General features: G+C 32.6%; 1 protein-coding gene across 3 annotated transcripts; it reads left to right on the forward strand.

Moving 5' to 3' along the window:
• Positions 1-3,843: 3,843 nt before the first annotated feature.
• LOC120091665 (magnesium/proton exchanger) lies at positions 3,844-12,290 on the forward strand. Of its 3 annotated transcripts, none has more exons than XM_039049767.1 (9): positions 3,844-4,047; positions 6,461-6,921; positions 7,282-7,457; positions 7,622-7,740; positions 7,834-7,982; positions 9,634-9,764; positions 10,589-10,805; positions 10,980-11,109; positions 11,940-12,290. In XM_039049767.1, the coding sequence occupies exons 2-9, from the start codon at positions 6,528-6,530 to the stop codon at positions 12,235-12,237; spliced, it is 1,614 nt and encodes a 537-aa protein (XP_038905695.1). In that variant the 5' UTR covers positions 3,844-4,047; positions 6,461-6,527; the 3' UTR covers positions 12,238-12,290. The 3 variants fall into 3 exon arrangements, with proteins under 3 accessions (XP_038905695.1, XP_038905696.1, XP_038905694.1); XM_039049768.1 differs by having other exon boundaries at positions 6,519-6,921; positions 9,646-9,764; XM_039049766.1 differs by having other exon boundaries at positions 3,846-4,047; positions 6,519-6,921.
• The last annotated feature ends 11,714 nt before the right edge of the window (positions 12,291-24,004 follow it).

Raw genomic sequence — 24,004 nt, forward strand, 5'->3', positions numbered from 1 at the left:
TGAAGATATATTATTTTAATTCAAGTATTTTAATAAGTTCAGTTGTTTAAAAACTTACATGATTTAAATTGTAAAATATTTTATTTAATATAAATTATTTGTACAAGTTTAGAAAAGAGTTCTTATAAAAATGTTGAATCATTCAAAATGTTATTCATATAGATGAAAGAGATGTGAAAAAAAAAAATGAAGGGATAAGACTTTAATTTAAAATAGTTAGTTAGAGAGAATAACATATTTATAAGAAAATTAAAAGTTAGTATGTACGTGCTTTAAACGTACAAAGAGATTGAAAAGTGATTTTAAACAAATTAAACAATAATTTATTTAACCAAACATACAAATGAGTTAAGATTCTTTTAGCATCGGAAAATTAGTTTTCATAACAAATTAACACACCTTCGAAATTTGGTTTTATAACAGGAAAATTAGTTTATTTAGTAAAATTAATACAACTTTGAAATTTAGTTTTATAACAAATTCACTTTCTCCTAATAAAAAATTATTTTCAAATATTAAAAAATAAACAAAAATATTTACAAATATAGCAAAAATTCACAATCTATCTACTATAGACTACTATTTATGTCGATCCATTAGAGTTGGCAAAATTTTCTGTAAATCCCATTTTGATCGGGGATGGAGTCAAATCGAGAATCTCTTTAGGATCCCTAAACTGGGGACGGGATATGAGAGGGTATCCTCGCCCTGTCCCCAACTCCGACCTTGCCTTGATTAGATTTTTAAATATATTTTTCTCTCTATATATAGAAATTTTTAAGAAACATAAGGCCAACTAAACTATCCAAAAGTTCCAATAAGGAAACAATTAGGGGAATCGAGGAATGAGTCTTCGTGGAGATCCGTTTCCCCGACAAGGATGGGGTAAATTCCCCCACCGGAGATGGGGATGGGGAACCCCGCCCCAGTCCCGGTCTGGTTATCAACCCTACTATCCATAGACACAAATAGTAGTCTGTCATGCTTTATCACGGATACTTTATGATATTTTGCTATTATTTATAAATATTTTCAACTATTTTTTCATTTAAAATAATTTTGCAATAATAAATTATTATTAATTTATTAAAATAAATAATTACATTAATTTTTTTAATTAATATTAATTAAGTAATTAATAAAGAGGAAAAGTGAAAAATTATGATTTTGGAATATTAAAAAAAAGATGATGTCTAACAAAGAGTTGAAAATGGTGAAGCAAACATAGATTTTGAAAGTGAATTTATTGAAGGAGGAGAATTTTTTTTTTCTTCGTATCAAAGAGTCAAAAGAAAACCCTAGATTTATATTGGACAAAGAAGCTATTTAGGACTAGAGAGAGATTGTTTAAAAGCTCATCGTGAAAGGAAACTTTGAGAAAGTGAGGAGGAGAAAAAGAAAGTGATAGGGTGACTAATAATTTACTAATGGTAAAGAGTGTTTGTATAATGCCTGATACAAGGGAATTCTAAAAATCCATATTTTCAACGAGAATAAAGATGATGGGAGATTTTAGTATATATGTCCAAATCTTTGAATCTCTGACTATTTTTAAATTATCATAATCCAAAGATAATTTGGTTGCCTATGAAGTGGTAATCTAGTATTAGCACGAAACTAGTCGATTCGCCCCTGATGTTATGGCTCGCATTTAGTCAGTCGCTGGATTGCTCTTTCGTGGTTTCATTTTAACTCTTGTCCCCCTAGTGAGTTACTCGGGGAAAGGACTAACTCTTCAAGTCAAGGCTATCTACCAGTTTTAATTGTATTCATTCTGTCCTAATCAAAAGGATTGACTTCTCTGAGTGACACAACTCCTACTCATGAATAAACTATCTGCTTAAAACAGTCGAGCATGATAGGTTTGTGGGTTGAGTTTAAGCACTTTTTAGACTAAATCCAAGCGTTGTAAATTTCTTCAACTCAAATAGCTCTTATTAAATAATGAACCTAACTCAATCCACTCATGAAATATTTATATTGGGCTGATATGTGTTATTCGGATCTTATTTAAATTTTTGTTCTAAAAATAGGTAATATGTTAACATGTAAAAGAATTTGTTTAATTATTTCCCCATATTAAAATGAGATTAGCAAACAGTTTTAATTATATTATGATTTGTTTCCATAACGTTAAAAATTATTTTAAAGAATTGGTGGATAATAAATAATCTATAGAAAATCATGAAATTAAGTAAAGTTGAAATAAATATATGTATATATGTATTGGAAAGTAAAAAAAAAAAAAAACATTTAAGATTAATAATAAGTTTGGATTAGTTCGGATTGGCTCGAGTTATTTTGTTTGGTGAATCTATGAACCAACCCAACACATAAAGTTTTCATTTATTTGAACACAACCTAACCCAAATGTACAAACAACCAATCCAAACACGGATTAAGTTCGATTGATCGAGTTTTTTGAGTCATTTTTTGAACACCCCTAAGTGTGGGTATCCAAATAGTGGAAAAATATTTCCGTAGTCTTATTTACTTTTTATTTTTTCTTATTGTTTAAAAGAATAACCTAGGGAGTAAAATTGTAAAATCACATCTATATTGCGCTTATTTGTTGCATCAATTAAAACCTTGAACTAATAGTTGAATCACTTTAGACGTTCAACTTTTACACGTGTATCAATTTGTATCATTGACGTTTGCTTAGGATAAAAAACATGGTGTAAGACTTACAACTTTATTGATTAAACTCCTACATTTTCATAAGTGAATTAATTTAGGCTCTTAGTTAGGATTTCATTTGACAATCTTTCATGCATAAATTTTAATTATCTATTTAATATTTGAAGAATTCTACACACAATTAAGAATTGATGCATTGAAGATTTTGAACAATAATCTTAATAAAAATTTAAATCGATTCATATATAACAAGTTTGAAGTTTAATTGAAACAATTACAAGTTGTTTTCTAGATGTAGACGAAAGTTGGGAGTTTAAATTTATGAGTAAAAAATACATTTTTGGTCCCTAGATTTTGTATTTAGTTTCTATTTAGTTCATTGGTTTCAAAATGTTATACATTTTAGTTCTTACACTTTAATTTTAATTTAGTTCCTAGGATTCAAAATGTTATAATTTTATCATTGAGATTTGAGTTTTGTTTCAATCAGGTGCTAAATTTATTATTTACAATTTCAATCTCAATTTTTCATTAAATACTCACTTTTCTTCTTTAAATCTTAATATCAAATATTTGTATTTATTCAGTTTCATTAATGTTCGTTACTACTAAGATTAAATTAAAAATTTTAGGTCATAATTATTTTAAATTAATAAATAGATATTGACAAGTAACTAAAAGTAAGTATATTGCCAATAACAGCGTAGTTCAACTGGTATAGTGTTCATACTATCGACCTCAAGGTTTGAGGTTTGATTTTCCCACCTCACACTTTAATTACAATACCTTTTTTTAAAAAAATAAGTATATTTAAAGAAAAATAAAGTTAAAAATGTAAATTTTGAAAAATTGGAAAAAAATTCAAATTTTAAGGATAAAATTAAGACATTAAAAATCAAATTCAAGCATTTTAAACCGACCAGAAAACTAGATAAAAACGTAGTGTCGAAAATGATATTTTCCCCTTAAATTTATACAATTAATAGTCATATTTTTAATTGATAAGATAATTGTGTAATGTAGGTCTTCAAATGGCATGTACTTTATATACACAATAATATATAATACCTTTTATAGTAAAAGTTGATTTCACTTTTCAGTTGAGGAGAAAGGTAAGAAGCAATAAAAGCGAAATTTATTTTGTACTAAAGAAAAAAACAAAATTTATTTGAGAAATCTTCCAATCGCCTGGACGGTATAAATACTCCCAGTCCTCTCCAGTTTCCTACCGCTTCCGCACCTTGGACTGCCTTCGGACTTCATAAATTTTCCATCTCTACGGACGGTGGACGGCCATACTCCGGTGCCGGAAAAATCACCGGGACGGTGATGTTTCGGCGAGTGCTGTGGCGGTCACATTAGTCTAGAGACTCTTCAACTCTCACCTGCTATCAACATCTTCCGGAGGTAGCTTAGCTTCTTATTTTTTATTTTTTTTAATTTCCCTTTTGTAGTTAGATCGTGTTATCGGACGTTTCGATTGTTGTTCTTGTTTTCTCATTGTACGTTTGCATTACGTTCCTATTCTATTGAATGATCATACTGTGATGGGTTTTGGTGCTGAGTTTCTGCAGTATTTATTTATTTATTATTATTTTAATCTTCAGTAACGTGTTTGATTCTTTGATATATGTTAGTTTTGGATATTTCGTCTTCTTGACCTTTCATTTAGTTGCCAAAGACAATTGATTCAGTTCTGAATTTTGATGGGCTTGACTACAAGTTATGTTGCTCCAGATGCAGACAGAACATCTCACTACTCGTTGGTTCCATCTATGATTAAAAGTACTACTTTCCAATTTTAAATACTGGGGTTCTATGCATAAGAACGCCCATGTATAAATTTTGAATTATCTGTACGACATAGATTATTTGGACTTAAAAAAGAAAAGATAAGAAAGATGAGGAGCACATTCTATTTAAGGGGAAAATAACTCGCGTTGTCTTCTGATCAATTTTCCTCCTACAAGGAACATCAGTAAAGTTATATATATATTTTTAAAGAGACAACGTTTCTACTGACCTGTAAATTTCTCTCTACTTGTAGACAAAGATGATGCCTTCGCTAGCTCTCCTGTTTCTGCCTATTGATTACAATGTCATCGTCGTACGGAACTAGGAAAAACTGGTTAAGATAGTGCAATTTGTGGTTCAACTGTAATTAGAATGTCTCCCAGGTTATAAAAAGGGGAAAAAAACAGTAATTAGAATGTAACTAGTTAGAATGTAACTAGTGCATGCTTGAGCCTGACGAATTTATTTTCACACGTATCTTATATTTAAGACTTGAGAGATTACTTCAAAAACATGGTTGACCCACAAAGCTCATTGTGTAATTCATCCCTGGCTGATATGTGACACTTGTCAAAAATGGAAGCTTGTGAATCTGCTTAAAAAGGCTCAATGCCTACTTTATGCATTAATTGGAAAATGGGCAATTACTTGGGAATGGTTTTTTAGCATCCAACACTTTTGCAACCAGGTGTTCAAATTATTTTTCCAGGCATGTGGATATTATAGGAACTGGGAAGGATAAGTCCTGAATCCCATTCGTATATGCTAGGTGAAAGTTGCCTGAGCTAAGTTATGTGAATTGGTTGATGAATGGCATGAGTTAATTAAGGAGTCTATAAATCACAGGTCTAGGTTTCTTTTGGGGCTTAAGCATGATACAATGGACATCTGTATTACCGTCAGTATTAAAGTACGTAGGCACATTAATGAAAGGCAATGAAGTTGTGTATTCTAGGGAGAGATTACAGCCTCTTGAAGTCATCTTTCTACTTATATACTGTAGGCATGCTATGAATGTTCTTATCAATTGGTATCTCAGCACCTTTTAGAGCATGTGAAGAGAGAAAAAGATGGACAACCTTATGGAATCAGTAGAGTAGATTGGGGCCTATGGCAGTGGAAGTTTAGAAGATACCAGTGATTGAAAGGATTTTACAATGTTAATGGAGGGAGTTAAGCTACTATTATAGAAACAAGAGGCTGTGCTTACATGGGGGGACCTCCGAATCAAGGTAATTCAATGAAAGGTAATCAGCTGGCTGCTCTGATCTAGGAGAGTGATATCGTGGAAATGAGTGAAATGATTCGGAGGGGGCGAAGATGAGCAAAGCTATCATCAGAGGGTTAAATTACCAGCATTTGACGAGACAGATCTAGGAGGATAGAGTTTTTTTTTTTTTTTTCTAAAATGGAACAGTATTTCTAGATGAATCGTCTACTGCAGTAGAAGTTAGAGCTGTGTTTCAAGATGAGCTTGCCTGACATAGGGCACAGCGTTACAAGAGAGCTTGAGTGGGCTGGCAGCCCAGTGCACCTTTCAATGTAGGGTTTGGATTTCTGATGGTCGTTTGGCACTAATTTGTAGTAGTTTAAGCTTGAGATGTTTCTTCAAGTAAACAAATAAAATTTGAAAGATTGTGAATACAAAGTTTAAGACAGAATGGGTTTTAAAGGTTTGGATGCCATGATACTAACACCTGATTTAATTAAAACAAACAATCATGAGGTAGGCCTAGACTTAGTAAATGGTTTTTGATTAATAATGTTGTATTCTCTCGGTTTCTAATTTAAAAAAGGATTTTGTATTCTTGTGTAATGTAATGTATGAAATGATGGTCACTGTCCATGAAAAGTTCTTTATGTTATAGTAATTCCTGTCCTATTTGATGTCTTGCAAGAAAACTAATTTGTTGATCAGACTCTTTACTTGCAGATTTTATTCTAATGGTACAATTTGTTGTCATTTTACATTAATGGGTGGTGTTGTTCATTTTTTTTTTTTTTTTTGTTTTAATAATTTAATCAGACTCATTGATGTTTTCCAAGAAAAATTGATCCCCCTTTATTGGACATGTGACTGGCAGTTGATTAAAATGGCATCATTTCCTAGAGAAAATGTAGAAAGCGGCCAAGCAATTTCTAATATTAGTGGGACCGGAAAATGTGAAAGCTACTTCATTTTTCGTAATGAAACTTCCCTTGGGGATGCATTTCGGATATTCCTATATTTTATGGGCCTTGCATATTGTTTCATTGGATTGTCTGCTATTACTGCTCGATTTTTCCGGTCCATGGAGAATGTTGTGAAGCACTCAAGAAAGGTGGTAGAGATAGATCCACACACCAATACTGAGATTATTCGATATGAGAAGGTCTGGAATTTTACAATTGCAGATATCAGCTTACTGGCGTTTGGCACTAGCTTTCCTCAAATATCATTAGCTACTATTGATGCCATTCGAAATATTGGCAACCTGTATGCTGGAGGTTTATTCACTTACTTCCTTTCCTTGCATAAGTTCTGAACTAGGTCTTTCAAATGAATGAACCTGGTGAACTTTTCTTTTTTTAGTTTGAAATTAGAAGTTTACTTAAATTTTGCTTCATTCATCAATGTTATCTGGTTAGCCAGTTCAGACCCATAAGCTAATGCATGTCTTCTGCCTGACACATGTAATTAACTTTGTAGTACAATTGATGAGTTTTATTAATTATTGTTATTGTTATTTTTATTGTTGCCGGGAAGGTTAAAAGGCTTTGGATTATGACTAAATTAGAAAGTATTCACTTTTGCTCCCTTCCTAGAAGTCTGATTTTGTGTTTATTGTTTGACGAAATGAAATTTAGGTCTGGGACCTGGAACACTGGTTGGTTCTGCTGCTTTCGACCTTTTTCCCATTCATGCTGTTTGTGTTGTAGTGCCTAAGGCAGGGGAGTTGAAAAAAATATCTGATATAGGAGTTTGGCTAGTTGAGCTTGCTTGGTCTTTCTGGGCTTATATTTGGCTATACATTATTTTGGAGGTAACACTTGGCATTTTCTCTTTGGTAGGATGTTCTAATTCCTTTCTTGTCCTTTTATAAGTCATCACATGCATTTCATTCTCTCTAATCTCAATTTTTTCTGTTCAAAAAACTCTAACTGCGTTATGCCAAAGTATCATAGCTGATATATATTGAACTCTTAGGTGTGGACACCAAATGTAATAACTCTTTGGGAAGCTTTGTTGACTGTGCTACAGTATGGATTACTGCTTACACATGCTTATGCTCAAGATAAGCGATGGCCCTATTTGTCCCTTCCTCTGTATGCTCTCTTTCTTTTATCTTTTCTTGTTATGGTGGAAACAAGGCAGGTTCTTTTGGAAATATGCTTCTAATTTCCATTCTGACTTGCCAGGGCAAGAACTGAGAGGCCAGAGGAATGGGTGCCACCTGAGATTGCTATATGCAGACAGGATAATCCCTGTAGAGAGGAATTTCAAGCCCATGAGAATGAGCAGAGAAGCATTGTTGACATTTTCTCTATCCATGATAAAGATGAGAGAGGTAATGGTAAAATTGATTTATTTTTTAATATGTTGCTTCGAAAGTAGGCTGAAGTGATGCACTTTAGAATCCTGTCCTAGAAAAATTTTATGATGCTAAGGATGCGATTGTCACTAGGTTCCAGTGGCCTGAAATTTGTGACTCAATAACTGAGATTTTGATTGAATGTGGACACGAGGCTTATTGAAGTTTTGCTGGTGCGGATTGATAGAATAACCTAAACGTGAGTGAAAAGTGAAAATACACTAAACCCTAAATTATAATTGATTGTTTCATTATTACAGTAGAAAATTGAAGGATGGAAGCCATGGATGTTGCAAGAAAGCCTCCATCAAGAACTAATGTGAAGATGACATTACAGAGATGAATCTGTATGTTAGTGCTCTATGGTTATGCGGATGATTTTCCTTGTTCTACCATATGCAAAATGCTCACGAATGGAATCTTTTGGTATGATGTATGCTCATCATAGAGATGCTAGTGTTATGATCAAGGAGTTCCTCCTCAATCCGCCTTTTGGAGAGCAAGACTGTTTTCTATGGATGGCGGGGGTGTGCACGATCCTGTGGGTTTTGTGGGGTGAGCGGAATAGTAGGGTGTTTGGGGGAGTGGAGAGGGATCCTAAGGAAAATTTGGTCCTTATTTTGTTTTCACATCTCTTTGTGGGCTTTGACTTCGAAGACCTTTTGTAACTATTCGATAGGCACTAATTTGTATATTTGGAGTCCCTTCTTATAGTGCAACCTTCCTTTTTGTGGGCTTGGTTTTTTATATGTCAGTGTATTCTTTCATTTTTTCGCAATAAAAGCAGTGTTTTTCATCCCAAAAAAAAAAAAAAAAAGGAATCGATGGGAGATTAATTTATTCATATTAGGAACCAGGAAGATGATAAAACTTTCAATTCAAGGAATGTTTCTCAGTTTTCTCATTTGCATATTGGAATTTTTGTCACTCTTTTGTTACGTAAAGTTAATGTAAGAGTACTAATTAGGAGCATAATGATAAGATTAGTATGATACAGCATAATGGTAACTAGTCAAGGGTGCCTTGGTTATAAATAGAGGGTGTTAGAGACCTTAAAAGGGGACTTTTTTTATTGTCCAGTGTTGGGTGGGGTAATATGAGAGTAATAGTTAGGGTATATGGGTAAGAATCATAAGATTATTAGGATATTAGTAAGGAGTATTATGGATAACTAACCAGAGGTGTCTTGGTTATAGATAAGAGGGATTGGGCACCTTGGGGTGTGGATCATTTTTGTGAGAGTTTCCATCGTGGGACCTTGGAAGAGGGAGAGCCCTCTTGAAAGGCTACTAATATTGCAATATATTACTATATTTGTGTTCTTTGTGTTTCTTTTAAGTTTTCTTGATAGGTGGTATCGAACATTAAGGTTTCAAGTTTTGATAGTTTATGGCAATCTTTTTTATAGATGTTCATAAGCATCTTGAGTGTACCATTCCATTTTTTACCCTTTATTTGATGGTGAACCTCTCTTTCTTTTATGAATTTATAGTTTCACGTGGATAAAGTGCACTGTTCAAGTTTATTGCAACCTTTTATTTTCCCTGCATATATATATATATACACACACACACATACATATTGAAAAGAATCATTTTATCTACATATTGATGTCTCTAAATTTTAGTGTATCATGAAGTTCCTGGGCATGATGTTGCTGAATCCTCCTGTAGTAATATTCCGGAGGAGATGGATGGAAAGGCAGACCACCGTCATGTGCTTAAGATTTGGAAACAACAGTTTGTGGATGCACTTTCGGTAATGTCTTTTATGCTTTTATGGGAATCGATCATTTTCCGTTCCTACCGAGGAATTATGAAGCTTAGTTGTTCAATATCATTTTCTCTTTCAAATTGTGACGTGCTGGGAATCCCTTACTTTTATTCTGCTCTCAAGTCAACAACATGAGAAGCTTTAATGTAATAGTTAGTAGATATCAAAATGACATTTAATAAAACGACTTTTAATCCCAGATGTATGACATCATTTTGGTTCTTATAAGCTAAACTAAAGTGAAGTAGGTACGTTTCATAACTGATTACCAGAAAACCAATATGGTTAACCTTGTAGTCTAGTCAAAGAAGAAAAGTATCCGTCTTTAAAGTGGCAAGTTTAAATTGTAGTTAGCATCTATTCTATGAGTTTTCTTATGCCAAATTTTGTAGGATGGTAATTATCGTGTGACATAAATCAAAATAATCAAACCAAATATGTTAAATCACTGATTGATCCAAAAACTTGAGCTTATTGGTGAAGGAAAATTTAATGTTATATGTCATTTGACACTCTCTCACACTTGTGGGCTTGAAATATGTAGGAGACCAACAAGTGAAAATTAATATTAATTGGGAAGGAAATAAGATTGTAAATCTCCTGGATCACCTGCTTTGATACCATATAAAATCATTGATTGACCAAAAAGCTTAAATTTTAGAATGAAAGAAAATTTTATATTATTTCATCTAACAAAACACTAATTGTTACCTGCCTATGTTAATGCCAACAGGCAATTGTTCTTCTCCCTACATTTGCTGGAAAAGTTTAACCAATTTTAGTTTTTATTTGTTGATTCCTTTTGGCAGTTGGAAACTTTGGAATCAAAGAGGCGAAATAACGTCTATTTACGACTTGCAAGATTATGCTGGCAGTTGCTTCTTGCTCCATGGAGACTTTTGTTTGCTTTTGTACCTCCTTATTACATTGCTCATGGATGGCTTGCCTTTATTTGCTCCCTTGTTTTCATCAGTGGGATAGCTTATATCGTCACCAAGCTCACAGATCTAATAAGCTGTGTCTCAGGTTCTCCTTACTTCCCAATTTGAAAATATCAATTTTCCTCTATTTTCGGTGAAGGCTATTATGCCTCAGTAGCTTAGGAAAGAATGACCTCTCCTTTATGTCATTTTATTTTTCTCGCAGGTGTTCTCTGATTTTCTTTTCCTTTAAAATTTTTATTTTCCTTGTGTTACGCAGGAATAAATCCTTATGTCATAGCATTTACAGCATTGGCGAGTGGAACTTCTTGGCCAGATTTAGTGGCTAGTAAGATTGCTGCTGAGCGCCAGACAACGGCAGACTCTGCCATTGCAAACATTACTTGCAGGTAAGCTCTCTCTGAACTACATTACTTTACCCATATTCTTTCACATATGTAAATGTTTTACAAATCTAGGGATTATTTAGTCTCGATACCTTAAAAATTTCTAGGGCTGAATTTTAAATGTCTTGCTGATGTCTATTTGGATCATTCCCTTTAAAATGTTTTTAATAAGTCTTGGCTGCTAATTTCGGCAGTTTAATGTCCAGGTGCCACTCTATGTTTTTTAAATATTATGTGATGGGGTTATTTCAGGCCGTTGGGATGTAAGCGATAAGTGATGTAGCTAACGATAGAGAGCTTAATTAAACAAAAACAAAAAATCTGAAGGCTTATTCCGGATCGTTTTAAAGAATATAGATATAAAAGAAATAGCCCTTAAAAGTAGAGTAACCTGACCGAAACTTTTCCATTTCCTTTTTTTCTTAAATCTCTATCTTGAATGAATGCCAGTGGTTTCTTCTTCTCATCATTACTCATAATATGTTATGTTGGTGAAAACTCTTGTATCTTGAGAATGGAAAAAGGCCAACCTATGGAAGAAACAATGAACAAACATTGAAAGCAATATGTGATGGATAAAAAGTTAAAAATTAAGGGGTAATTGCAATGGGCAGTACCTTTTAAGGATAATAATTAAGTGTATAACAATACCGTAAAAGAATTGTAAATATAGAAAGATCTGTGATAGGCTCCTATTATTAGGATATGGTTATCACTGTTAGGACTCTGAGAGCTATTCTTTTGTATTATGCTATATTTGCAAATACTTTGGACCTAATTATTATATTTGAAACTGTCTTTTAATTAAATGTATTGTTCGAAAAATTTTGCAGCAATTCAGTGAACATATACGTGGGAATCGGAGTTCCATGGCTGATGAGCACTACATACAATTTCATAGCGTATAGAGAACCACTGAAGATAAAGGATGCGGCAGGTCTGAGCTTCAGTTTGTTGGTGTTTTTTTCTACTTCTGTGGCTTGCATTGCTGTGCTTGTGTTTAGGCGTCTAACATTAGGCGCAGAACTTGGAGGGCCAAGGTTTTGGGCATGGATTACTTGCATCTTTTTCATGTTGCTTTGGCTCATCTTTGTGGTCATGTCTTCTCTCAAGGTCTCAGATATCATCTGATTCTGATCTTAGTACTTCCCCCATTTTGGTCTATAGAAATATATTATTTGATATTTGGATTTTGCTCGTTTTTATTTTAACTAGTTGAATGCTATGTGCATTGCAATTTTTATGTTAATTATCTATACTAGCTGAATACTACGTTGGATGATTTATATATATATATATAACAAAAATAAATATTTGGATAATTTAACAAAAATATGTAATTGTTTACTCCGTCCAAGATTTATTGGTTAATTTTTTTCTTTTAAAATTTCGTAATAATTCTCTTAGTTACAAAGATTTTTTTTTTATTTGAATGATTTTGATTATCTCTTAATTTCAAATTTTAATTTAAATCTAAAAATATATATTTTAAAATTTTGTGATAAACATTTTTAAAGCATTTTTTTTTTGTTTTAGATGATTTGATCATCTTCTCAATTTTAAACTTAATTTTTTTAATTTTATTTTTATCTCAGATGATTTTTAGAAATTTATTTTGATTGGTTTGATCTATTGATCTTTTTAATTTCAAACTTTGATATAAATTAAAATATCATTATTTACTTTTTAAATTTTATGATAATCTTTCCTGGATTACAAAAATACAATTTTTTTATTGGGATGATTTCATTAAGTACTTACTTTTTACTTCAATTATTTTAAATTTTAATTTTAACCAAAGTATTATTAATGTTTTTATTTTGTGATAATCTTCTCATAGTAAAAAAAAATCTTAAATTTGATTTAGATGACGTGATTATCTTTTAATTTTAAATTTTTATTTAAATGAAAATATTGTTTTTTTTTTTAAAAAAAATTCCATATTAATCATTTCTCGATTGAAACAAGATTTGATTATGCTCTAATTTCAAAGTTTTCAAATTCTAATGTAAACCAAAAGATTGTTTATTTTTTAGGTATATATAAACCCTAAAAACTTATTCTCTTTTAGATTTGCAATGCTTCCTGATTTTAAGCTTTATTTCAAATAAATATTGTTTTTTTAACTGGATGATTTAGTTAACACTTTAATTCTTTTGGTTTGGAAGATTCATATTATTGATTATAACTATTCTTTAAATTTCTAGAATAATAGGAACAAAATTTAAGCTACTTCTAAATCATATATAACTATATTTGTTATTCAGTTTAGTCTAAATTTAAAATCAATAAATTGCTGCACAACTTAAAATATAATTAAGAAAAAAACTTAAATTTATAGCACACAAATTATTAAATCCATATTTAATGGTTATAACTAATATTGAATAATTTTCTTCACTATTTTACAAATTAAATTGGAGTATGGAGAGACATGTATGACACATTATTTTATTTTGTTTTCCAATAAATTTAACACACAAACTATTTGAAGTTTAAATACATTTCACAAGGAAGAACAACTATCAAATATAAAAATGAGGAATGAATAATGGATAACCAAAATATACACCTTCAAAGAAATTCAATTATACAATTAATCAAATTTAACTTCACGATCAAGCATGAGTGGAGGATTAAGATTTCTTTTCAATGACAAAGCTAAAAGTATTTAATATTCAATTGTTTTAGCATATAAAAATAAATAGATTATAAAAGAGAAAAAACACATTAACCAATTATGCAAGAATAGTTAGAGTTAAGACTTACACATAAGGAAATAGAAAAAGAGAAAAACTAGTAAGAAAGAGAGAATCAATAAAAACTTGGAATGAATTTATAAAAGAAATTTGATTTGATCTAAATTCAAATCTAAAAAATAAATCAAAATTGATTTTTTTTTTTTTCAAAAAGAATCTAAGATACAATTTTGTTTAAATTGAGATTTGTTTTTTAAACCAACCAATTATGTGTGCATTTAAATTCGGAAAAAGTGAAGTTTCTTTTGTTATGAATTGCGATACTCAAAAATAGAGAAAAAAATTTACTGAATAATTTTAAATATGAATTACTTAAGATATCCCTACAATCATCTACTAAAGGAGCAGAAAATCGAAAGATCTTTATGACCATCTACTAAAAGGGCAAATAGGGAAATCGAAAGGTTTCTCCTCATAGCTTTTTAGTTAGTATAGATTATTAAAGGTGAAATAAATTAAATATTTGAATAATTTAAGAAATATGTAATTTTTTTACTGCATTGAGGAGATCTATTGGTTGATTTACTGTTTTTTTTAAAAATAAAATTGTAATTTTTATCTTAATTATGTCGATTACTCTGACTTTAGAGTTTTTAGAATCATTGAAACTTATGTACGATTGGATTTTAAATTTATTGTTTTTAATGTTGAAAAGATCTATTAATGAATTAAATTTTAGGATTATTTGAAACTAAGTTCAATTATGAGTGACTTGAGGAGGATTTATTTTAGAACTATTTAAATCTATGAATATAAATAATAACCTCATTTAAATCTTTTAAAATTTCATGATAAATAAATAATAACCTCATTTATTTTAGAAAAGAATTATTTTTTATTTTTATCTAGATGATTTGATTTCCTTTTGATTTCAATTTTTAATTTAGACCAAACAAATATATATATTTGAATTATAATAGTTTGCTCTTAGTTTGTATATATATATATATTGATTTGGATGATTTGATTATCTCTTAATTTTGAATTAAAATGTCTATTCTTTTTAAAATTTCATGTTATTCATCTTTTAGTTTTTTTTTTTAATTTGAATTTGGATGATTTTGATTATCTTTTTAATTTCATACTTCAATTTAAATCAAATATTATTATTATTATTTATTTTAATGACATGATCTCTTAGTTAAAAAGAATATATATTTGATTTGGATGATTTGGTTATCCACTTAATTTTAAACTTTAATTTAAACTAAAATATTTTTCTATTTTTTTAAAAAAAATTATGATAACAATTTCTTTGTTAAAAAAGTCTCTATTTATTTATTTAAAATTAGATGGAGGTGTAAATTAAAGGCGCTTGATGTTGGTCATCTATAATGTTGGTTGAAAACCAACATTAAAGGTGACCGATATTTAACACTTTTATTAATATCTTCTTTGATGTTGGTCGCCCGTCTAACATCATACCTCTATAATGTCAGTTTTCGACTAACATTATAGCCCAATTTTATACTAGTGTTAATTGAAATCCATAGATTTTTTAGTTTAAGATTTTCCTATCTAGGTGCGTCGAGAGTCCTTGTACACACATAAGAAATAAGTAAAGGGAGAGAGGATCTCCTTGCTTGAGATCTTTGGACGTTTGGAATTTCTTTCTAGGGATACCATTAAGGAGAACTTCAAAGCTTGCTGACTCCACACACTTCATGACCAGAAAGTTCGGCTTTGGTTGAGCCCCAACTTAGCCTAGACATAACCTCCTTGAGATACCTCCACTCAACCTAATCATAAGCTTAACTAATGTTTGATTTAAGAGCAATTCAATTATGCTTTCCTTTCCTTTTGAAGCTAATATCATGAAAATATTTGAAACCAATTAACACATTGTCTGTAATGTGCCTTCTAGAAACAAAAGTTGAATGAGAAGGGAAGTTGATTAAATAAAGCAACAGTTTAAGATGATTTGCAAGTATATTTGCAGTAATTTTATAGATCATGGAAAATTAAGGATGATCTGTCACACAGATCACGGATGTCACACAAGATGTCATGATGAAATTAGAGACATCAACAGAATAACAAAAAGTAAATCAAGAATGGATGCATAGAGATTGATAACCCAGTTTAGTGATAATTCTCTACGCCTAGGGAGCAGAGTGTTGAGAATGTTCTAAAACTCACAGTTCGTAAATGTTAACATATTCTATTTATCAATAAAATTATTATTGAGTATTTTATTGAATAAATTGTTATCGATATTGCATTATGTTACAAAAATCCAATAAAGGAATCATTGGCTATAATTTGAATACTTTAACTTTATGTGAAGACATAAAAGTAGATAAAGTTTAAGTATATAGCCAAAATGGTCTATAAGTATTGGGTGAGATTGGGTACCTCATCCGGGTGACACTATTGAATGTGGCCCACTTTGTATACTGATACAAACGATGTGATCCCAAAATCATTCATGTGGAGACAGCGAGTGGGGTCATTCTATGCAATAAGTTTGCATAAGACCAGACCTCGAAATAGTCACTTTTCTTTATAACGACCGTTTACTGTTAAAACTGACTATTTCAAATTCAATGACCTAGGGTATCTCGATCTTAATCATGGGCTAACTTTGAGCTCCTATTTATTCGGGATTATCCTTTGATCTGCATTGGTGAGAGTAGTCCAACAACACTGCTCAATAAGTCTTCCATTTTGGGATAAGACCGGATAGATAGCTGGGAACATAATTTAGCAAGATGGAATTCATTCCTACTCGACTTAGGATTAGCAGATAAGTTGTTATCTTCCTAGTCTTGAACAATAGTGCCCCACCCTCTCATGATCGAGAAGGTCTTGGTTTATTAGTTGGACTATAAACCAAATTGTTCAATAGAGGATCGGTGGGAGCTTAAAGAGCAAGATGTATTTACAAAGGTAAAACGGTAGTTTTGTCCTAGTTGTAAATACGAACAACCTGTGAAGGATCGACTTACTGATTATGGTTAAAATGGACAAAAATATATCTATAGTGAGAAGAGTGCAACTATCGAGCTATAGTGGTATATCTAGGTAGTTAACGAATATTGATCAATTCAGTTTAAAGAGTTTCGCCAATCAATCTCAAATTATTGGAGCTCATGATCTGTAGGTCCATAAAGTCCCTCTACTAACTCGTAAAATTATATCTTAGATTAGTGAATTGAGCGAATTTGAAATGTTCAAATTCAAAATTAGGGTTTTGAATTTGAATCGTTCAAATTCAATTTATGGTTTGTTTAAATATATTCGATATAATTAAACATTTAATTTATCGAAATTAAACATAATTGGAGATTTAAAAATATTTAAATATTGATTTAAATATTCAATTACATGAATAAGATTCATATCTAAAATTAGATGTTTGATTAATTTAATATTTGATGTTAAATTATTTAATTAATTATTTAAATCAGTTTTCAGTTTTAAAAAAAAATCAAATTCAAATTTGATTTTATATTTGAATTTAATTTTGAAGAAAATTAAATTAAAATTAAGTAAATTGAAAAACAAAATTAGAAAAGCCACTTTGAGTGGAATTTTCCAATTTTTTATCTTCAATTCAAGTGGTTTAATCTTAATTAAACACCTAGCCCACTTTGAATATGGTCTTTAAGGTGTCATTGATCTGAAGCTCAACTAGTTGCATGATTTTCATGGTTAAAAGCTTCAGATTTTCGAAGTGAAGAGGATTTATGCAAGTTTGAAAACTGATTTTCTTGTTTTTTTTTTCCCTCTAAACCCTTTTCCTCCTCAATCCAATTCGCTTCAGTTTAGAGACTCCACCTCCAATCTGAGTTAGAGAATAGTAGAGAAGATCATTGTGTTGGTCTACTGGAGATTTGGAGATCAATTTCTTGGAGAGAAGCTAGAATCAAAGAGTTTCATCAAAGGTTGTATCTCATGAAACCTTTTCTCTGTAAAATTTATTTTTAGCATGCTTTTGAACTCAAATTAAGTGTAATTAAAGTGCTTATTGATTCTGATTACTTCCGCTGCATATTAGTTTATTCTATCACAGAGTGTCCTAGATAAGTCATTAATATGTAATAGTCAAACATTTACAAACTTATCTGTAAAATAAAGACATTTTCAATGACACATGTAGAACTCAACTTACTTGATCATCTAGGCTTCCTCTAGATGTGAGATTCCTTCTCAACAAAACTTAGGCTCCATCTAAGTAAATGAATATTAGTGATGCATACACTTAGGCTCCTCCTAAATATGTGAGACTTCCTCTCACTATGAAGATATCTTTTCTCCTTCTTGTAAACTCTCATTCACACGAAGAACTTAGGCTCCCCCTAAGTTAGAGAATTCCTTCCCAATGAATGATGTCTTAGAATTCTTCCAAGGTTGAGAATCCCTCATCGATCAGCTTTTCCTTAGGCTCCCCCTAAGATCAAATAACGCTCTGTAAAATCGAAACTTTCACAGCAAAAACATCTAAAGAAAAGCCATCACAAGCAAAGATTAGTTCTTTCTTCTTTAAACACAACCAATATAGAAGGATGTCTATCTCTACTAAGTAAACTCATAATAACACATGTGGCAACCCTAGCAAGGATACTTCCTGGACTTAAATAGCACAAAGGAAAGATGGAAAATATCCCCAAACAAACTCGACAAATTATCATAAAATGAAAGTCACCCAGAGAACAAACAATGTAAAATAATTCAAATAAGGAAAGAAATATTCCATAGAGTTAACATCCTGTGTAACAATTGTGTGACACCATTTGAGATAACACCAACACTTCCCAAGAAAAACCATATGCCTTAAAATATATAGCCAATAACAAAACTTTAACAGATCACATTCCACAGGCTGATGGATCTAAATTTTGACATATATTTGGGGTCTTTACATTTAGGTCTAAGAGAAATATAGGTGGCATTGATCTTCTCAAGAACCCTCCCTTCATAATTGAGAATATGCAAGCATAGCTCCATCGATACTTCTAATAGAAAAGAGTGCATACCACCAGGGCAAGAAACTTTTGATCGGTGCATCCCTTTTAGAGCCATTTCCACTTTAGATCTCGTAAACCTCCAACAGAGATCCACATTTTATGCCTCTATAACTTTACCAAGGATGAAATATCCATCGATATATCAATATATTCGTAAACTGAAGGGCTTGATATCAATATTAAATATCTACGAATATCTTTGATATCTTTTACAAATGTTCGTAAAACATAAAAAAAATGTCATCTATTTAATCTAATATGAATAGAAATACTAATAAAAACATTGAGAACTTAGTTTGAGAGTAAAAGCAACTTAAATTAATTATAACTTTTACAAAAAATGAAACAATTAAAACCTTTCCACATTGCTAGCTAGACATACATAAGGTATTTATAACTTTTATAAATAAACCTAAGGTGTCATACTTCATGCAATGTTTATTCATTACTAGTATATATAATTTTTATATAATAAAGTAATGAACTAAGTATATATTCCATGCTAACATACAACCTTATATTATAACATTTATAATATAAATGATGCATGGATATGTTTTAATGTATGCATATATTATAACTCTTATATTATATGATGCATGAACATGCTTAATGTAATTTAATCATGCATATTAATATATTATAACATTTATAATATAAAATGATGCATGAAGAAATGCATAACCTATGGTGGGTTTTAAAACTATATGACATACACTATTATATTTATATTTATAACCTATAGTTTTAATATTGCATCACATACAATATGTAAACCATAATTATTTTTCTCTATTTTATGGCACTTAATATAAATCATATTTATATTAAAATTAATAACTATGAATCTTATTCATTGTTAGCACCAAAATTGTGCTATTTTTCTCTTCTTAATTCTAGGTCGTTACTATATTTAATGTGTTTATTTGATGATTTTGTAGACATTGAGCATCTTGGAGGTAGAATTCGTCGTTACAAGCTATTTGGGGTTAATTTGGAACAATTAGGAGCTAATTTGAGCAACCGGACTTCAAAGGGACGTGAATGAATGAAAACACCCCTAGACGGAGTGTCAACGCTCAAACGAGCGTTGCGCGACACTATAAGGAAATAGCTACCCATTCGGTGAAGAATAGGGTAGCGTCGTGTTGGAGGAAAATGCGAGATGGGGTTACGCACGCAATCATGCATTAGACATGGCTTAAGCTATGCCCATGCGTTAGAGGTCATGCGTTGGAATGAAAATGCGTTAATCTAGTATGCAATAACCAAGCGTTCCTATCACAAGTTTTCTTACGCTTGCACCAAGTATAACGTAAACACAAGTTTCTCGGGTAATCCGAGGTCGAACACAGGGACTTGTCACTCAATAATGCTTGTGAAACAATGTGTTTGAGGCGATGAATAAAAATAAAAAGAAGAAGTTTAATGGATTTATACTCTACTCCTACGCCTAACTGAACAGATTGAGCAATAGAAGACTTGCGATGAGAATAGGTAGATACATAACAACCATTAACGCATAGTAATTTTTATTATCTTAAATCACTCGAGTAATCCCAGCTCGTCACACTAACATATCGCACCCTCTCGGTGGTCAGTCGCATGACTATATCTCTAATAGTGCATGGTTGCGTCGAGCATAAGATTGTGCCTATCTCTAGGAAAAATGCATACTTTGCTTTAGTGCGTTCCATCTTTTACCTTCTCAGGCAGTTAGACGCGGCTATTTAACTTATAGACAAGCATTGCAACAACCCATAGACAAGCGTTGCTACAGCCTTTCACCAAGCAAAGAGGATCAACTCACTATACTCACACAACGCACACCTCTCGGTGGGTTGCTACATGTGTTCTATCTCTAGGCTTCACGATTAAGTATGTGATCGCCTTTGATAAATAAACGTTGAAGATAAACAATGATAGAGATAAAGATGATAAAGAAGACGGCAATGAAGGAATCAAGATATGCATTGATTACAAAATGTCTTAATATCTTAAGCTAAAATGTAATACAATATAGAGATTAGAAGAAAAATGAAGGACTCTGCGTTAAGGCTGTCGGTGGTGCCATGGATGAATGGTGGAGATGTCTCTCTCGAGCTCTAGCTCTAGCGAAAGCTCCGGTCGTCACTCGGTCTGGTTTGTGGAGGTGAAGAATTCCCACTGAAAATCTTGCTTAAGTTCTCATCTGTGATCGCAAACCTCTGCCTTGAGGCAGAAGTTCGGATGTCTTAAAATGAAGGTTCAAGGGGCTATTTATAGAGTTTAAATGCCGACAGCTATCATGATTGCATTATGGCTCACTACTGCTTTTGTTGCGGTATGGGCATTGTCACATCGTCTTATCTTGTTGATACTCCCAAGGTATGCGTCTGAGCTTGATTCAGCTGAAGTATCAACGCGTTCTACCCATCTTGCGATCGCTCTTCTATTATGGTTGTCACTCCGTGGTCGCAATCTCCAAGTGATTATCACATTTACTTGATCACCGCAACTTCCATGCGATGGACACATTCGATCACTGCATGCATCCGTCTATGCGATAGCTCGACGTTCAGCGCATGCGTTTGTCTTTGCAGTCGCCTGGCTTCAACGTGCGTTTGTCTTTGCGATTGCTTATTTCCAACGCATGCATTTGATTCCTGCGATAGCTACAAAAATAGACACTTTGGCACAGAGTAACACGTAATATTGGGGTCAGTGAGGATTTAGGTGCTAATCGACGCAAAACTCAAATTTTCACAAATTCTAAGTATTATTATCGCGTTTTCTACTTGTTAACCCTCATAATTCTAAATAAAAGGCTTATAATAATTGGCATTTCTGCCAGTTATCACGTCGCGACACTACAAGTGGCGTTGCAACGCTACGAATTGAAGCAGACATGTGTTGCGGAGCAAAGCAGCATCGCAATGCTATATATAGCGTCACAATGCTACAGTATTTTCTATAAATATGTCTTTCGCGTTTTAGGGCAAGGGAACAACCTCCAATCGGCCTCTAGCCGATTTTTACCCTTTTCTTACCTTTCCACTTGTATTTTTCTCCCTTTTTCTTCTCATCTCATGTAACTAATGGAACAATGTCGGGATTTGTCTTCTTCATCTCAATGGGAAGGTAAGTTCTAACTATTTTATAGTTTAGGGAAATTTGGAACAATATAGTTTTTGGGGAGTTTTGTTGGAATGCAATCTTTTTTGTTCTTGTTTATGGGTTTTAATTTGATTTTAATTATTGATTGACGCCCAATAATTTTTCGTGTGATTCTAATGCTTTGTGATTGCCTTGTAATATCTGACAAATATTTATAAGTTAATCTCATTGGAAGCAATAGGTTAGTTAGGCAAAAAGGACTGCTCCTATCAACCTAGAGAAAAACCATATTGAATATTTGACTAGACGTTGGAAGTCGCCGCATCCTAGCATTATCCCTAGAACTTAATGGGATTAGTTAATTTGTATGGAGCGGATTCATTTTCTATGCATGTTGATTAATTAGGTAATTAGGATCAATGATTGGATTCCAATAAATTGGGCTAGGCATATTCAAGAAACTAAATTGCATTTAAAGAACTCGATGAACAAAAATTACATTGGCCAATTCCGATTTTCTTAAGCTAGATCGTTTCTTTAATTGCATTGCTATCTTTTATTTTCTTGTACTTTATTTCTTTTATACACTTTCCTTTATCCAACCTACCAATCCCACCCCCCCAAATTTATCTCTTTAACTGAAAACGGAATGTGTATTATCCATATAGGGGATCTTTCAATGGAGAAGATCCATCGACCTAAGACGAAGTTAAGACCCTATGAATCAATTAAAACCTTAGATTCAGACTGTCAAAGTGACGGAAAAGACAGAATAGTTTTTACACATCCACCTAATGCTTCGAGGAACTAATCTTACGCGCTTCCCTGATGTTCGACCTCGGACTTGCCGCTTGTACTACTAGTTAGTATAAGTAGTTAGTTCGGTGATTTACAAATATTATTTGTGTGGCAGTCTTTTGGAAGCGACACCATAAAGACGCATCCGTCAAATTGGCGCCGTTGCCGGGGAAGCCAGTTAGTTCTTCTTAGTTAGTTTTTAATTAAAGTTTCTTTTGCTTTGATTTATTTTCTGTTTTTGTCGATTGAGCATGATAGGATTTTTGAATCAGCCTTTGACGTCCAAAAGTCAAGTAGGAAATTTTGATGACGAGGTAAGTGGCCTTCGCCACGAGCTTGCCGAGTTGACTTCCTTTGTTGGCCATTTGGTGAGAAGGAGATCACAGCAAGTACAGGTGTGTGGGAGTTGCCTACTCGAAGGGTATTCCACGCAAGCATGCCCAAGGTTGCAGTGGATGCCAGCACCATGTGGATTCGCCGAGGAAAGGTATTATGGTCCTTGGGACTACGAGCCTCACCATTCTTGGCGAGGGAGTATTTTGACCATGGATACTCAGAATGGCAACAAAGGTTTGGCGGCCAAGATTTCAAAGTACCATACCAGTTGACTCGTGCTCAGTCTTCAAGGCCAGGTATGCTTTAAAGGCTTTGGTTATGGAGCTTGCTGATAGATCTTTTAAGTCTGAACAAGACAACCTCTGTAGGCAACAAGAGTTCAAGCGCATCCAGTAGGAGAATCTTTGCCCCAAGGCAGAGGCTAGGACTTACTTGCAAAGTCTGAGTGACCTTGTTGCTCGATTTAAACTTCAGCTGGAAGGCCGGACGAGCCGTTGCCAGACTAATTCCTTGATTTTCCTGAGACCCAGAGGCATGAGGTAGTCCATGTCGACACGGTAGAGGAGCAGGAACCACTTCCTGGAAATTCATGCCCAGGTATGACTTTGGAGTTTTTAGTTTCTAAACTTGCCAATAGTACTTCTCGGTTTCAGCAGGATACAAAGAATTTTCAGCAAGATTTTCAAGTTCGGCTGCAAGCATTGATCACCCATGTTGCCCAGCTAAACAAGGTCATGCAGAAACTGGAGAGCACATCAGAGCAGCCCATCGTCTATACCTCAGAGGTCGAGTTCTTTGCGGAGTACTACTACTCCAGTAATTGGCCAATGTAATTTATATCAGCAATTGGCCGAGTTCATATCAGCAACAACAAAGCCATCGTGTCATCAAAGGTAGGTACAATCAGCTGCTGAATGGGTAAAGTAATTGCCTAACAAA

The sequence above is a fragment of the Benincasa hispida genome, chromosome 11 (genome assembly GCF_009727055.1).
Source record: "Benincasa hispida cultivar B227 chromosome 11, ASM972705v1, whole genome shotgun sequence".
Lineage (NCBI taxonomy): Eukaryota > Viridiplantae > Streptophyta > Magnoliopsida > Cucurbitales > Cucurbitaceae > Benincasa > Benincasa hispida.